The following is a 15,991-nucleotide window of genomic DNA, read 5'->3' on the forward strand; positions in this document are numbered from 1 at the left end:
AGAACCACTGCCCTAAAAAAATTGATAGTACAAGTCTTAATGTTTGTTAAAGTTTCTTAAGCCAAGACTTTAAAATAAAAATTCAATAGATGTTCTCTACACGTTTAATATACATTTTCACCACATATATACAAACAAGAAGTTTACACCTGAAATTAAATGGATCAGAAAAAAAGTTAATAGCAGCACTAATCTGGGATTTCCACATTGGCGATAATCTTCGGCATGTGATGGTGTAATTATCTTGTCATGTGAATTCTACCATTTCTGTGTGATCTGAGAGATTTCAGTGACTGTCTGCCTGCCTCAAGATCTCTCCAGTAATCTCATACTTCACATTTTAGTGGCAATTCCTAAGTAGATTGTGTAGTCCACTTTTGCTGGTAGTCCCATATGCCTGAGAATAGCTGAGTTTGGCGCGAGGCTGTACAGTGGGATATTAAGATATCATTAGGAGAAAAAACATATCAGACATATCATTAATTTGAAAAGGAATTGAAGATGGTCTAAGGTAACAGAAGACTTTAGCATAAAAAAGGAATAATGCACACATTAAAACTGATGGCTTTCTCATGGTATTGATTTCTATCTTGTGACATAAACAACATCCACCAATAGATTGTGTTGGCAGATTGAATGTTCTCAGGCCAGAGTACACAAGAGTCACATGGGTCACATGGGTATTATTTAAATGGGAAACATTAATAGTTAAATAGTTGGTAGCTGTAATTTTCTGAAATATTTTTGCCCCCCTTAAAAACAAAAGGCCACTCACCGAGCGAGCAGAGGTGACACATAACCCAAGGGAAACAATGGGATCATCCTTGTGAAGCAGGGGATTATTTTGGGGCAGCGCTAGTGTGACAGAGAAAGAGTTTGTGCGAGCCACAGGGGCAGAACGACCTCACTGGTCTACACCCTGATGGAAAGAATGAACAAATGAAACATTTTAAGCGGACTTTATGATGTTACCAAAAATTGCACCAAATTACCATTTAAAATCTTAAACAGACAAATCTTAAACAGACAACAGCTCTTATACAGGACAGTAGGACGTACCACAGACCAATTAGCACGGTCTGTTGGCACTTGGCAGCACACCTCTAGTATCTTGATTCCTCCTCCCAAACCACTGAGGATGAGATGGGTAGTGGAGCGGTTTGACTAAACCATCTGGAAAATAAATGAATAATACCTTTTATGGCTATCCATCACAGATACAGTAAAAACAGTAATATTGTGAATTATTTTTTGAATTTAAAATAACTATTTTCTAATTGAATATATTTTAAAATGTAATTTATTCATTTGATGGCAAAGCTGAATTTTCAGCAGCCATTTGTCCAGTCTTCAGTGTTACATGATCCTACATGCTGCTTATATTTTTAAGGTAAAAAGTGAAGCATTTTTTTCCAGAATTATATGATGAAGTTTTATCCAAAATAGATCCAAACTCTTGTATATTCTAAGTAGTAGAATATTTTTCAGTAGTATACTTTCTATAATATCATAAAAGTTGAAATCAGGACCTTTACTGACCAAACCCATTTGTGCAATGCACATGACTGAATGTATAAGTGTGGTAATTGAATGGTATTGTACAACCACTATTAAACAGAACTCACTAGGCATGTGTGTGATGGGGTTATAAGAGGTTATGACTCCTATGGGGCTCACAGCTGGGCTTGTGCTTTCAGGAGTTAAGTGTGTTTGCTCAGCCATACTGAGAGGTTTTGCTGGAACTGTTACAGTTCCATTAAAGCTCTTCTTGTAATTAGGAGATTTCCTATCACGATCTCAATCTATACCATGTTTTCCTTCTCCTTGAAAGCCAGCACCTGTTTAATTGCTTTTGTCCATTTCACTGTTCCCATTCCCTTCTGTGGTCTTCTCCTCTGATATCGGTCTAAAATGAGGTTGTTTTTGTATTTACAGACAGGCCTTTTTTTCCAAGATCATCTCTTACAGGAAAATTTGAAAAGATGGAAAGTGTTTTAAAGCGTTAGCCAATATATTATTACTATAAAATCAATACAATACAAAAGTTGGGGTCGTAAATTATTTTATAATATTTGTTTTATGATTTTTAAGATTGCATTTAATAAAAAATACAGTAAAAATTTAATATTGCTAAATATTATTACAATGTAAAATAACTATTTCTATTTGAATATTTTTTTAAATGTTTATTATCTCTGTAATGGCAAAGCTGAATTTCCAGAAGCTATTACTGTGGCACATGACCCTTCAGAAGTCTTTCTAATATGATAAAAGTTTGAAACACTTTTGTAACATTACCAATGTTCTTTACTGTCATTTAAGATCAATTTGATGCATCCTTGCTAAACTTTATTATTATTTTCTTTTAAAAATTCATACTGACCCCAACTTTTGGAACTTCAGTGACGATTAATAATGCTCAGTCAATGTGCTAAGTTTTCAGAAGGAAAGATTTTCTGTCACTGTGACACAGCATTTGTTAACATAACACAGAAATCATATGACTGTATACACTCACAACATTATGACCGCTTGAGGCAAAGCATGCGACAAAGGTCAAAATGAATCTGTGAAAAAATTAGAAAATAATGAATGAAAAGTTTCCACTAACCTAATAGAGTTTGTTTCTGTACTGAGTAACAGAAAGTTGGATGTCATCATCGACTTTTAAAATGACATCATAGACCAAGCTCTCTGGCTGGGTTGTGAAATCTTGCATTACGTATGAAAAGAAGATGGATATTTTTAGATGTTGTTATTCATTTATGTATTTAGTCACTCATTTATTCATATAACAATTTAATCATTCTAAAACTCAAGCCACTTACAGTAAACATGAAACACCAATTTCACTTTTGTAATGAGATATTTACAAGTGAAAAAAGAGAAGGTTAAAACATTCTGGATTTGACTGATTTTAATACCTTGATGAAGAACATGTTGATTTATAAATTCGCATCTCAGAAATGCATGCTTTTCAGAAATAGAATAACATAATTATAAAAGGAGTCGATTACTTAAACTGCTTTTATTAAAGTTAACTGTCATTATAAGAATAAACATAAAATAGTAAAAAAAAAAAAAAAAACAGCATAAAATAATGCCTCAATACTGTAGCCACTTATTAGTTAACATTCTACTTTCTGGTTCATTAAAAGCCATTCATCAATAACTCATATTTAGATTTCTTTAAAATATAGTGCACTGATGATCATATGCAATACGTCAAGGACTGTGCATAAGGAAAGTAAACAGGGTCAGTTTTGATTTCATGTTGACCTACATTGTTAAAAAAAATTGTATAATTAAAGAGAGCGAAACTCACTTGGACACATACTGTATGGGTGCTGCAGAGCACTCAGTCTTTGTCTGGATTGAAAACCAGAAGGTGCTGTACTAAATCAAGGGCATCAGGTGGCACTGATGCCAGCAGAATTTCATTTAATGGCACCTGTGGTCTAAACACACATTCACATCAAGCATGGTTAAGATGTCAGCAGAGTCATCATTCAGGTTCAGCTAAACAACCATTGAGTGAACTACAGTACGAAGACGTACCCAAGCAGCATTCTCTGAATCACAGAAGCCCCATACTCTGATCTGATAGCCAATACATCTGCAAAAAATAAAATACACCGTCCTTTTAGTGAAGGATGGTTTGTGTTTAATAAATTAATAATTGATGAAACAGCTCATAATTCTTCATGACTGGTTATTTTTGTTGTTACCTGAAAGAACAAGCTCAACATTTTGAGCTCTGATGACCATTAGTAATTTAATTATGTTAGGATTATCCCAAAACCCCTGCAAAAAAGGAAAAAAAATAATGAAGTTTGATTGTATACCTTAACAAATACAAAATTAAGTTTTTAATGTAAACTACTGTTCAAACATGTGGGGTCAGTGGATTTTTTCACAAAAGAAATTAATACTTTTATTCAGCAAGGACTCATTGAAAGACTTTTATTCAGCAAGGACTCATAAATTGGGCAAAAGTTAAGCTAAAAGTTAATACACTTATAAGTTAAAACAGATTTCGATTTCAAATAAATGCAGTTTTTAAACATTCTACCAGTAAAAAAAATGTATCATGGTTTCCAGAAAAATATCAAGCAGCACTAAATTCAGCTTTGTCATCAGGAATAATCTACTAACTACTTTTTTATTGTAATAATATTTAACAATATTATTTATATAGGTTAGCCTCAATGAGCATAAGAGACCAAACTTTTGAACAGCAGTATAAATATAGACTCAGACTAAAACATTAATATTTTGTTTCCAAGGTTTGGTCAAAGGGTAACATTCTTACCTGAAGGAACATAATTTCTCAGAATGTTCTCTATGAGAAAATGCAGAAAAGCAGATAAATATGAAATTGAGACATTTAAAAAAAATGTGAATTAATAACTGATTTGGTGTTTATCTGTTCATACATAGAAGAGTACTATAATAGTATAGTATAGTATATATATTTTTTTAGTCCATCCCTCTCTATTTTTCTTTTCTCTAACCTGAGCATCTGTTCGATTCCTAAAGGCATCAAAGATTTTCTTCACAGCAACAGTCTCCCTTGTTTTTCCATCCATAGCCTTCCAAACAATTCCATATGCCTGTGAAATGGATTAGAAAATACAACATAATAGGATTATAATTGACTGAAGGAAAACATCCAGTGTATGACTTAATGGCCCGTTCTCATGGAAGGGTTGCCATGAAACGTCTCTGTTTACTGTGCAAGCGTTCAGTCTTAGATTCTGAAGCAATTGTCGCTCTCACCACATTATAGCTACCTTGGTGGTTCCCACCTTCTTTAAAAAAATCTGTCATTATCCCTGTGCCTAAGAACAATAAACTCTCTTGTCTGAATGACTATCTTCCAGTTCCTACATTTGCTCCTCCATCCCAGATGCTTTGGACCATCTTCAGTTTGCTTATTGCCCCAACAGATCCACTGATGATGCCATCTCTCACATCCTGCACTCTTCTTGCATGCACACTGAGAGCAATATTGGGAACTATGTAAGACTGCTATTTATCGACTATAGCTCAGCTATAGTCCCCAGAAAGCTAGCTTCTAAACTCATAGACCTCGGCCTGAATTCTTCACTCTGCAGCTGGATTTCAGACTTCCTCACCGGCAGACCTTAAGTGGTGAAAGTAGGCCAGTTCACCTCTAACTCCATCACCCTGAACGTAGGAGCCCCACAGGGCTGTGTCCTGAGTCCCCTGCTCTACTCTCTCTACACACATGACTGCGTGTCTTCCCACAGATTCACATCTATTATCAAATTTGCTGATGATACTGTGGTTCTGACCCTCATTCACAAAAATAATGAGACCTCATACTTGAATATGGTAGAGAAACTAACATTATGGTGCCAGGACAATTTTCTTTCTCTGAATGTGAGCAAAACTAAAGAGCTGATTGACTTCAGGAAAAGACAGCAGCAGCCCCATACTCCTCTTATGATCAGCAGGACCCCTGTGGAGAGGACGAGCAACTTCAAGTACCTTGGTGTAAACATCTCAGAGTACCTGACTTGGACTACCTACATTCAAACACAGGTTAATAAAGCAAGGCAAAGACCGTACCATCTGCAAAAGCTGAGGAAATTCAGGGTCTCACCAGCAATCCTGAAAACTTTCTATTTGGGGGCCATAGAAAGTGTACTGACTCAATGTATCTCAGTATGACATGGGAACAGCTCCAATAAAGACTGCAAAGCCCTGCAGAGAGTTGTGCATTTGGCTGAGCGCATCTCAGGGACTGCTCTCCCCTCTCTGCAGGACATCTACCTCAAACTCTGAAAAAGAAAAGCTGTTCAAATCATCAAGGACTCCATCTACCCCAGTAACCATCTTTTCACTTTGCTGCCTTCTGGTAAGCGCTTGCGTAGCCTAAAGGCAAAAAACCAGAGACTTAGGAAGAGTTTCTTCCACCAGGCCATCAGCCTCCTAAACTCAAAACCAGTCTCTTAACATCCACTTTTCTCCACTTAATATTCACATAATCAGTAAGATATTCATCATTTTCTACCTCACATTGACATACTGACAGTGTCAACCTGTTTGCACATACGCCTCTTGTACATTCCTGTTTATCTTAATATTTAAGACTACAGAACAATGCACATATGCACATTTGCCTCTTGTACATTGCTGTGTGTCTTAATATTTAAGACTTTCATGCACATAATTTTTTATTCCATATTTAATTCTATAGTATACATCTTTTTATATTTTATTGTTTACTTTTATTTCATTCTTCCTCCCACTGGGAAGTCCTAGTAGTCTTCCATTGAGTTGTATCTGTGAACTAACCTAACCTCTGAATTGCACCTGTGAACAAAAGTAACCCTGTGAACTTTGGGTGATTTCCAGATGCTGACATCAGCAGTAAACAGATTTGATGGATGTCTCACGTGACCACAGCCAACCAATAGGGAGAGGTGATTTCTTAAAAAATGGTTGATTTGGCCGAATTCCACCATTAAAAAAAATATACTAGGTAGACTGATAGAAAACTGTGGTAAACCGGACAGTTGGTGCCAAATAAAAACAGGAACTACCAAATTAGGTATAGAGATAAAGGTATAAAATGAGTGGGCGGACAGACTGAAGATTCAGATGCGGTGCCCGTTATCTCGGCTTTGCTGCTTTGAGTAATAAATTCTATACTTTGACATCTGGAACTCTGCCTCCCGAGCCTTATAAATTTGACACGACAATGCTTCAATATGGCTCTGTCCCAAATGGCACACTTTATGTGCACTTAAGGTCTTGTGGACTTACAATGGCAATTTTTTGGGGCTCCGGCGGGTCACGGGAATCCCATGGGATTGGGAACAAAATCACTATTACTCACGGGATTGGAACGGGACAGGAAAAAATGTCAGTGGGAGTGGGTGGGACCAGGACCTGGAATACACTTTTATCCCCAACTTCATACACAAATATAGCCTACCGTTCATATAAATAAACTATAAACTGTAGGCTTATATTTTAATTTTGAATTCAATTCACTTGCCCTGTCTCTTTATGCTCTCCTCCTGTTTGCTTTGGTGTGGCTGGTTAAGTGAATGACCTACGCGTGATGGACAGATCGTTATAGGCTGGTCTATGTAGTAATACAGTACCTACATTGGGCAGGACATCCAAAAGCCCACCTATCATTCATAGATTCCAACTTAATGACTACCGACGATGCCCAGATGCCCTAACACCCATTATCACTAAATGTTTTGAGAGACTCATCCTCTCTCATATTAAAGCTTCCATCCCTACTGACCTTGATCAACATCAGTTTGCATTCGACGGAGGATGCAGTCACCACAGCTCTCCACAAAGTGCTTACTCACCTGGACAGGGGAAAACACCCATGTAAGAATCCCATTTGTTGATTTCAGCTCAGCTTTTAATAGTCAGCCCAAATAAACTGGTTAAAAAGCTAAGCAGTCTGGGCTTAGGCAGTTCACTGTTCACATGGATACTGGATTTTCTGAGCAATAGACCCCAGAAGGTCAGGATGGGAGATCTTCCTGTTGCTGTTGAAGCGAGCATAAAAGTCATTTAGCTCATTAAGGAAGAAGACGTCTGTTACCATTGGAGAGTCAAGTCAAGCAACTCCATTCCAACGGTCACATACGTCTCCTTCCTTAACAAGCTAAATTACTTTTATGCTCGCTTCAACAGCAACAGCAAGGAGACGGCCACCAAAATCACACACTCAGCAAACCACCAAGCCCTCAAACTCACCTCCACAGATGTCCACAATGCATTGAGCCAGATCACCACACACAAGGATGCTAGCCCAGACGGCATTCCTGGTCATGTGCTTAGGGCATGTGCAGAGCAGCTTGCAGGGGTCTTCACAGACATTTTCAACCTGTCCCTCACCCAAGCAACTGTGCCAACATGTTTTAAGTCCACATCCATTGTGCCAATACCGAAACAAAAATCCAGCCACAATTACTTTATATTGAAAATAAGTCATTTTGTGTGTTTTTTTGCCCCCAAATCAGTGACATCATTTATGAACTTGCCAATTAAAGAGTTAAAATCTTGGATTTTTTAAAAACATTTGGTAGTTTTGATCAGGACTGAAGTTTGCATAAACAGATTTCTGCAAAAAAAATTGATAAAAAATATGAATCTGATACATTTTACAGCAGTTTAATTGAGTGGATGTTTTCATCCCGAACATACCGAAAGGGTAGTGAATTTGAACAATCCATAAGGGATAATATATTGGTGTAGGAAGCATTACCTGCGCTGCGCAGATGTCAGTCTTCAAGCAACTGCTAATGACCAACGTGAGATCAAATTGAACCCAGTATGAAATTAAACTTTAACCATCGAAATTTCACCGAAAAAAATACGTTAATTGTGACTGCACTTTAATAGCGTTTCTGAGCCCTTTTTTCTTAAGTTCAACAAAATTTTAAGATTTATCATTATATAATATTTAATATGCTTATGAATATGATTTTAATATGATTATTTGTAAATATATTCACACAAGAGAAGACTATTGTTCAAAGTATTGTGTGGTTTATTTCAAAACTATTTTATTTACAACTGTCATTTAATAAATATGACTTTTTACTTAATATAGTGAGCTAGACCAACACCATGCCAAGGAAATAGTAACCAAGTTCTTAATCAAGCTGTTATAAAAGTCAAGTTTACCAACCAATACATTTTAGCGTACTGAAAATAAATGAGCATATTTAACATTGCTTCATTTAAAAACTGGGGAAAATGTTTACAACAACAAAAAAAGTAAAGTTTGAAGCTAGAGAAACATTTTCCATCTTAAATAAAATGCAGTACTTAGAATTCGTCATCAAACCTTGCTCTATAAGATATGAGATCCATAAATTATCCATTTATATGTTCATTTAACATGTATATATAGAGGTAAGGATCTTTTGCCTATAATAAACTCCTCCCTATAAAATGCCCTCCTTTGCATCTCAGTTGGCTATGTATCCGCTTTTGCCATTCTCGAAACACTTTCAGACTACCACCTGATAGAAAGTCCTCTTTACATAATAATAATAAAATCTACTACTCTTAATTTTCAACCCTGTGAATTGTAATATATTCCTGATTTTATTACTGAACAACATTAGCCTAAGTAAACAGTACTCTAATTGGATATAAGGGTTTCTATATTCCTACAACAGACATGGACAAACTAGGGAAAATGGTTTAATAAAAAGCTAGGGGGAAAGGGGTTCAAAGCCCTCAGAGAGGGAATGAACATTTAAGAAGAGTGTAAGAAACGATTAAAGGCATTGTAGGCAGACTCCAAATCAAACAACATCTGGCGAACCTGGGAGTCATCCAGCTCATCAGATGCAGACATGCTGCTTAGTGTGGTTAACCTGCGAGGAAGAACAAGACAGTGAGCATTGCTTTTAAAGTGCAAGGAAACTAAATTTGTTTTTAAATCCAGTTTGATTTAAGATTTTGGCAGATGGGTTTACAGTTTAAATGTAAATTCCTAAGGACTAAATGTGATTTACAAAAATTACTCCAGTCTTCAGTGTCAGACAATTCTTCAGAATCCATTCTAATATACTGATTTGGTGCTTAACAAACATTTCTTATTATTATTAGTGTTGAAATCATTTGCACTGCTTAATATTTAAGTGAACACCATGATACTTTTTTTCCAAGATTTTTTGATAAATAGAACCTTTAAAAGAACAGCATTTATTTGAAATAGTAATGTTTCCTAACATTATAAATGTCTTAACTGTCACTTTGGATTAATTCAATCCATCGTTGCTAAATAAAAGCATTCATAACTTCCTCAGACTGAAGCGTTTTGAATGGTAGTGTATTTCTGCAGTGAAACTAGGCTTACCAGAGGCTGACTTTCTCTTTGGCCTCTGAATCTGTAGGCATGTTGCTCATTCTGTTCATGGTCTCCATGAGCTCTCTCAGATCAGGCTGGATCTATGAAAAAATATTCTCAGTTAATTAGTAATTCAAATCTTAAACTCAAGATGACTTACACGGTCTCTAAATAACATGAACAGCTGATGAAATGAGTCTATGAAATGAGTACCTCATCCATGGCACGAATCTCAAGTCGAAGCTTGTCCATCACTGTGATGAAAAGCTGCATTAAAGAAAATATAGATTAAAAAGGTTATAGGAGCAGATTTTGCTAGTTCTTATGATTGCTACATTAAGTCTATATTTTAGCAGGGTCTCAATGCACCACATACTCTACTGTGGAGCCCTGTGAAAAATTGCATATAGCATTATATGTTGTAGTCTGATTAAATAAATCTACTTAATGGAACTGTTGGAACAAGAAGGTATCCTCTGTGCTCAATCGATAAACACCGGGGGTGTTCTGCTATTAACTAAAGAAGCTATTCATTCTAGGCTACATAAAATCACTATACAAAGAGTTCAAGATACATACAGAAACTATGTCAGCAATGCAGCGATTCAGGTTGCCCTTGTCATCCTTAATGGTGATTGGTCGATCCTCTTTGATCCTCTCCATAGCTAGTGGACAGTCCAGCTGTCAGAAATAGTGGAAAAAATATTAAGAAACTAAAGCATACTGAACCACATATTAAAACATAAACACACATATATAAATATAGATTACACGCACACGCAAGTGTGTGTATATGTGTCCAATGTGCTGGACGAATACATTTCTTAAAGGTACAAAAAACATTAAAATAGAATAATTCAGAGTTACTTGTATAAGCAAAATAAGCTATACCCTGTATTTCCGACAAAAGTCATCAATGGAGCCCACATCTGACCCCTGGACTTGTTTGAAAGCAGCCTTGTACTGGACAAGCAATCTTGAGCAAGCTCCTGTGTATCTGCAAAAACAAAGCAAAGATTTATTATATATGAATAGACATAAATAAAAGTGTGGTCACATTGGCAACATTTTATGGGCAAAAAATGTCCATTGTCTATTGTGAATCGAACAGTGATGTATGAAGCACAGTTCATGCAGAAGTCCTTTTCAAACAAAGCGGCTCCCTGCTGATCAGTGCAGTACATCTGCGTAACAAATGTTGACACCTTAATTCACAATATTTTGCGCAAACAAATAAAGTAACTAACTCGTTTGGAGTCACACAGTCTTTAATGTAGGCTTTTTCCAGGGCCTGGAGTGTTTTGACCACAGCAAACAACTCTGCCATGTTGTCATACCTTTCAAAATAAAAGAAAAAGGACATTACATTCAGCCCAGTCACATAATCGCCATTCTGCATCATCTTTATCATGACATCAATCAATAAAACAAATAAATAAGGAAAATAAAATAGCCATGGCCGAACAATATGGTTAACTTACTTTTCTCTTTCTCTGGCATTTTTGTACAATTTCACTTCCTATAACAGACAAAGCACATAATTTAAAGAGGATCGTGACAGGTGAATCCATTATTACAAACTTTGTGCACAATATAACATCATTACCTCATACAGTTCTGGCTTGTTGGCAGGTGCTGGTTAAGTTAAAGCAGAAAGAAAAAACAGTTATGAAATCTGATATGAGACCAGTGGAAATATGAGCAAGAGTAAAAGATTAATGAGATGCTTTGATTTTTGTAGAGGCTCATGATAAAGCAGGTTCTTTTCACTCACCTCCTCCCATCACTCCAGAGGCAGGTATTCCATGAAACATGATTAACTACAACACAATTAAATGATCAATCATCAGCCACAGGTCAGCGTTATTCTCTAAAGAATTAATGATACAGTGGTTACATATCAAAACTGACTGATCTGATGTCATTATGTTAAGACTACTCATTAGATTTTAGACGAACTAACTGACGCAAGGTATAGTGAATCCTGACAGGAGGATATAATACAAGAGCTAATTTTGCTTTGTTTATTTCCTGACAAATACGTTACGCTGCGACGTCATCTCAGCTAGCTAGTTAAGATATTGCTTTCATTCCGCTGTAAGGGTACAAGAGAAGTCGACGTCTCATTAGTTCACACCTTATATAAGTCTATAACGTTAATGTGGTTATGAGATGACAGATTATTAAAATACTAACAGCGTTTTTAGCTAAAACGCACCAGGAAAAAGACAATTCACTCACCCTTGTATTGACGTCACCTGCTGTAGCAAGCTGACGTGACGTCGCCGGATGATTTCGTAACATCCTGTTTGTTCTTCTTCTTCTTCTTCTTCTTCTTCTTCTTCTTCTTTTTCTTCTTCTTTTGGGTTTATTGGCGGTTGGCAACTAATCTCAAAAGCGCATTACCGCCACCTATTAGACTGGACTGTGGGTATTAGAATGACATCAAAGGAGAGGTGAAGAAAAATTAAATAAGTAAATAAATAAAAATAAAAACTTATATAAATCCTTTACAAAAGAAAATTCCTTTCTATTAAATTCTTTCACTTAACCCAGTGTTTTTCAAAAACAAAATTAATAAATTGTCTATACTCCCAGATGCTTTCCCTAATAAATGCTCAAGTGTCATGCTTTGTTCATCCATCTGTGCCTTTAATGCTGCCCTATCTTCTTCATATTTTTTGCAGTCTAACAGTATATGCTTCACTGTCTCTTGCACATTACACTCAGTGCATAATCCAGTGGGATGTTTTCCTATTCTGTGCAATGTTGTATTTAAACCAGTGTGACCCATTCTAAGACATGAGACTAACATCTCCTCCCTAGGGCTTCTGCCCTTCCTCATGTTTGTGACTACTTGATTTTGTATGCTGTATAGATGACGTCCTGTATCCGCTGTTTTCCAATATTCCTGCCATATGTTAAGTGAATTTTGCTTTATGATGGTTTTGACCTCTGCTCTAGTAATTAGTTATTAGTACTTGAACATCTACTGTTTCATGCTTTATATAATTTTTTGCTAGCATATCCACAACTTAATTTCCTTCCACCCCCACATGGGCAGGAACCCAAAGGAAGGAGACAAACATTCCCTTATTATGAAGTGTGAGAAGCAAGTGAAGTATTTGATAAATGAGGTCTTGTCTACATGACGCTCTCCCAGATTGAATGCTTATTAATACTGATAAACTATCTGAGGCTATAATAACACCTTGACTCTGATGATTTTTTCCCACCCACTCTAATGCCAGTAAAATTGCTATCAACTCCACAGTGTAAACTGACAGGTAGTCTGTAGTCCTCTTTTTGACTACTACTTCATACCGAGGAATAAAAAATGCTGCACCAGTACGGATTGTTTCCGACTGCTTTGATCCATCCTTAAAAATGAATAAATTTTTTTTGATACTGCTCTACATAGTTTTGAACTATTATCCACTGCGGCATTATTTTTGAGTTTTCTTTTAGTATTTGTTGTAAGCTTACATTTACAGATGGTTTTATAAATTTCCAGGGTGGTATCGTTGATATTGTCACAGTGGGTCCTATTTGCAACTGATTGAGACCTGCATTTTGAACCTTAGCATTCCCCACCCATCCGAAACTGTAAAAATTGCTTTTATTATGCTCTGCTCATTCTTGCAAGACAGTTTTTGTGGGGTGCACCTAATATGTCCTTGGAAATTAGTCCAATATGCCAACATGATCTTGACCCTCCTAATACGTAGCGGCATCTCTCCTGCCTCCACCTGTAAAGTGGTTACTGGTGATGTTTTAAATGCCCTGGTACAAATCCGGAGTGCCTGTGCCTGCTCCACATCAAGCTTTTTAAGGTTAGATTCCGATGCTGACTTATACGCTAAGGAACCATAGTCAGAGGCAGTTCTCATGAGAGCCTGATAGATGTTTATTAGCGAAGCTTTACTCTCTCCCCAGTCTCGCCCTGATAGACATCTCAACATGTTGTTGATCTTCTTACACTTATTTCTGACCTTATCAATATGCTGACACCAAGTGAACCTCTCATCAAAGATAACTCCTAGAAACCTCACCACCTTATAAGAAGTCCATCCTACCACAGCATATCATATGCTTTTTCGATGTCAAAAAACACAGCAATTACACTTTCCTTATTAGTTTGTGCTTTCCTTACTTCTGCTTCTAAGCACAAAACAGAATTCATTGTTCCCCTACCCTTACGAAATCCAGACTGATATGCTGAAAAGAGACCCTTACTTTCCATATAGTAATTTAACCTATCTGTTACCATCCTTTCCATGATTTTCCCTAATTGTGAAGTTAATGCTATAGGTCTATAACTTGACAGGTCTAAAGCATTCTTACCTGGTTTGAGTATTGGGACTATCACTGCCTGTTTCCATTCAAGTGGGATTCTACCTTCATTCCATATCATATTGATCAGCCTAAATACTACCTCCAGTGATGCATCTCTCATATAACCCTAGCATGCTATAACATATAGCATCTTTACCTGGTGTTGTTTGTCATGCATTTAGGATAGCCCTTTTTAATTCAAACATAGTAAAAGGCAGGTCCGTATCTCCTCCTGGTGCAAATCTACTATCTTTCATTCCAGGGTTTTCCAACAATACTGGTTATCTATTGTGGATAAATTTCCAGAACTGTGGATTTTCACAAAAGTTTCTACCAAAAGCTCTGCTTTTTCTGCATTACTAACTGCATTCTTATTATTGCTACATAACACTGGCATTTCGACCTTTCTACCTAATCCACTCATTCTTCTGATTGTTCCCCTTATGTCTGACAACTGAGTTTTACTTCCAATTTTATTGCAATACTGTCTCCAATACACGCGTTTATCCTGTTTGTTTTCGCCCACTGTCCCGACTTATTCTTCCTTACAAAAATCGTTTATATAAAAAATATACTTTTAACCCTCAAGTAAAGTAATAGGAATCATTATGTATTAAATTTTACAATAGAACAAAACAGTAACATATATATACACACGTTTCGTGGTGAGGTTTGCCAAGTCTATTTAATATTTATACAAAAGAAAATATCGCACTTCGTTTGTTTATTCACTTGGTACTTAGTACCGCCACTTCCAAATATAGCTCTTGAGCGTACCGCCACCTCTCCGTGCGCCGACAACGTGCTTTTAGCGTACCGGGACAGTCCCGAAATCTAAACTGTTGCCCCGAATCCCGAATCTGGCCCTAATTGTCCCGAAAATTATACTAAAGCAAAATCTTGAGTAGTTATTGTCTGATAAATATTAAAAACTCTCTGCGGAGGTTGAGTCATCCTGCAACCAGCACCCGGCGGCTGCTCATGGCTGCAGCATCTTTTTGCAACAGCAATTTATCTGTGGGCAAGGAATACAGGAATAGTCAATCTGCCACTTCTTAGAAAAAGAGGAGGAATCAGATGATGCCGAGATGCTTTTCACCCAACACTCAACATAAAGAAACGTCGTCATCAAGCACTAGCCGGAAACAGATCAGAGGTGAAATCATTATATTTATTTTCTTCTTCAAGTTTTTTTATTTTTAAAGTAGATTTTTATATGTGATACAGTATAGCAGCTTAAAATGTAAATGAACATTCAATAAAAAAAAAAATAAAATTGTACAACTACAAATAAACCCCAAAAAATTATGTTTGATGTGTAATATATTATAAAGATTCCGTTTGCCAGCAGATGGCACCATGAAGCTTTTACTCTATCAGTTAGGTGAACTACTTAAGCTGTGCTTTTACAATCTGTGTGTATTTTAAAGTAGGACATGGTGTGTGTGTGTGTCACATTAAACATTTAGTTGTTGTTCATTTAAGTTTAAAGCTCTATCATTTTATTTATTTCACATTATTTCATTATTATTTATGTTTTGTATTGCTTTCAATGACCAGCATGGAGCAAGGTGAATATTTCACATTCTGTTCTCATTTGCCAAGTTGATGTTTCCCCATTGCTGCTCTGTTTAAATTTGCGAGAAAATAATAAATTTGATATTAGAAGTACGACAAAATTAAATAACCATTCTTAAAGTGAATTAACTCTTATATTATCATTGCACAAAGCAAATGTTAACATTTATAATACATTTTGTAAAAATATTTTCTTTTTGAAAACCCTTG

At 36.3% G+C, this 15,991-nt stretch overlaps 1 protein-coding gene and 1 long non-coding RNA gene across 2 annotated transcripts; both read right to left on the reverse strand.

Annotated features, from left to right (window-relative positions):
* Positions 1-430: 430 nt before the first annotated feature.
* On the reverse strand, positions 431-3,617 carry LOC132104696 (uncharacterized). The gene is made up of 4 exons (XR_009423574.1): positions 3,559-3,617; positions 2,612-2,712; positions 1,626-1,961; positions 431-1,173 (listed from the first exon to the last, which is right to left on the reverse strand). It is a non-coding gene; the product is annotated as an uncharacterized LOC132104696 (long non-coding RNA).
* A 4,916-nt stretch (positions 3,618-8,533) lies between these two features.
* On the reverse strand, positions 8,534-12,176 carry LOC132104197 (vacuolar protein sorting-associated protein 28 homolog). The gene is made up of 10 exons (XM_059509480.1): positions 12,110-12,176; positions 11,643-11,688; positions 11,475-11,503; positions 11,350-11,387; positions 11,116-11,205; positions 10,760-10,865; positions 10,448-10,549; positions 10,082-10,135; positions 9,878-9,969; positions 8,534-9,392 (listed from the first exon to the last, which is right to left on the reverse strand). The coding sequence occupies exons 1-10, from the start codon at positions 12,170-12,172 to the stop codon at positions 9,272-9,274; spliced, it is 741 nt and encodes a 246-aa protein (XP_059365463.1). The 5' UTR covers positions 12,173-12,176; the 3' UTR covers positions 8,534-9,271.
* Positions 12,177-15,991: the final 3,815 nt, after the last annotated feature.

The sequence above is a fragment of the Carassius carassius genome, chromosome 25 (assembly GCF_963082965.1).
Source record: "Carassius carassius chromosome 25, fCarCar2.1, whole genome shotgun sequence".
NCBI classification, from domain to species: Eukaryota; Metazoa; Chordata; class Actinopteri; order Cypriniformes; family Cyprinidae; genus Carassius; species Carassius carassius.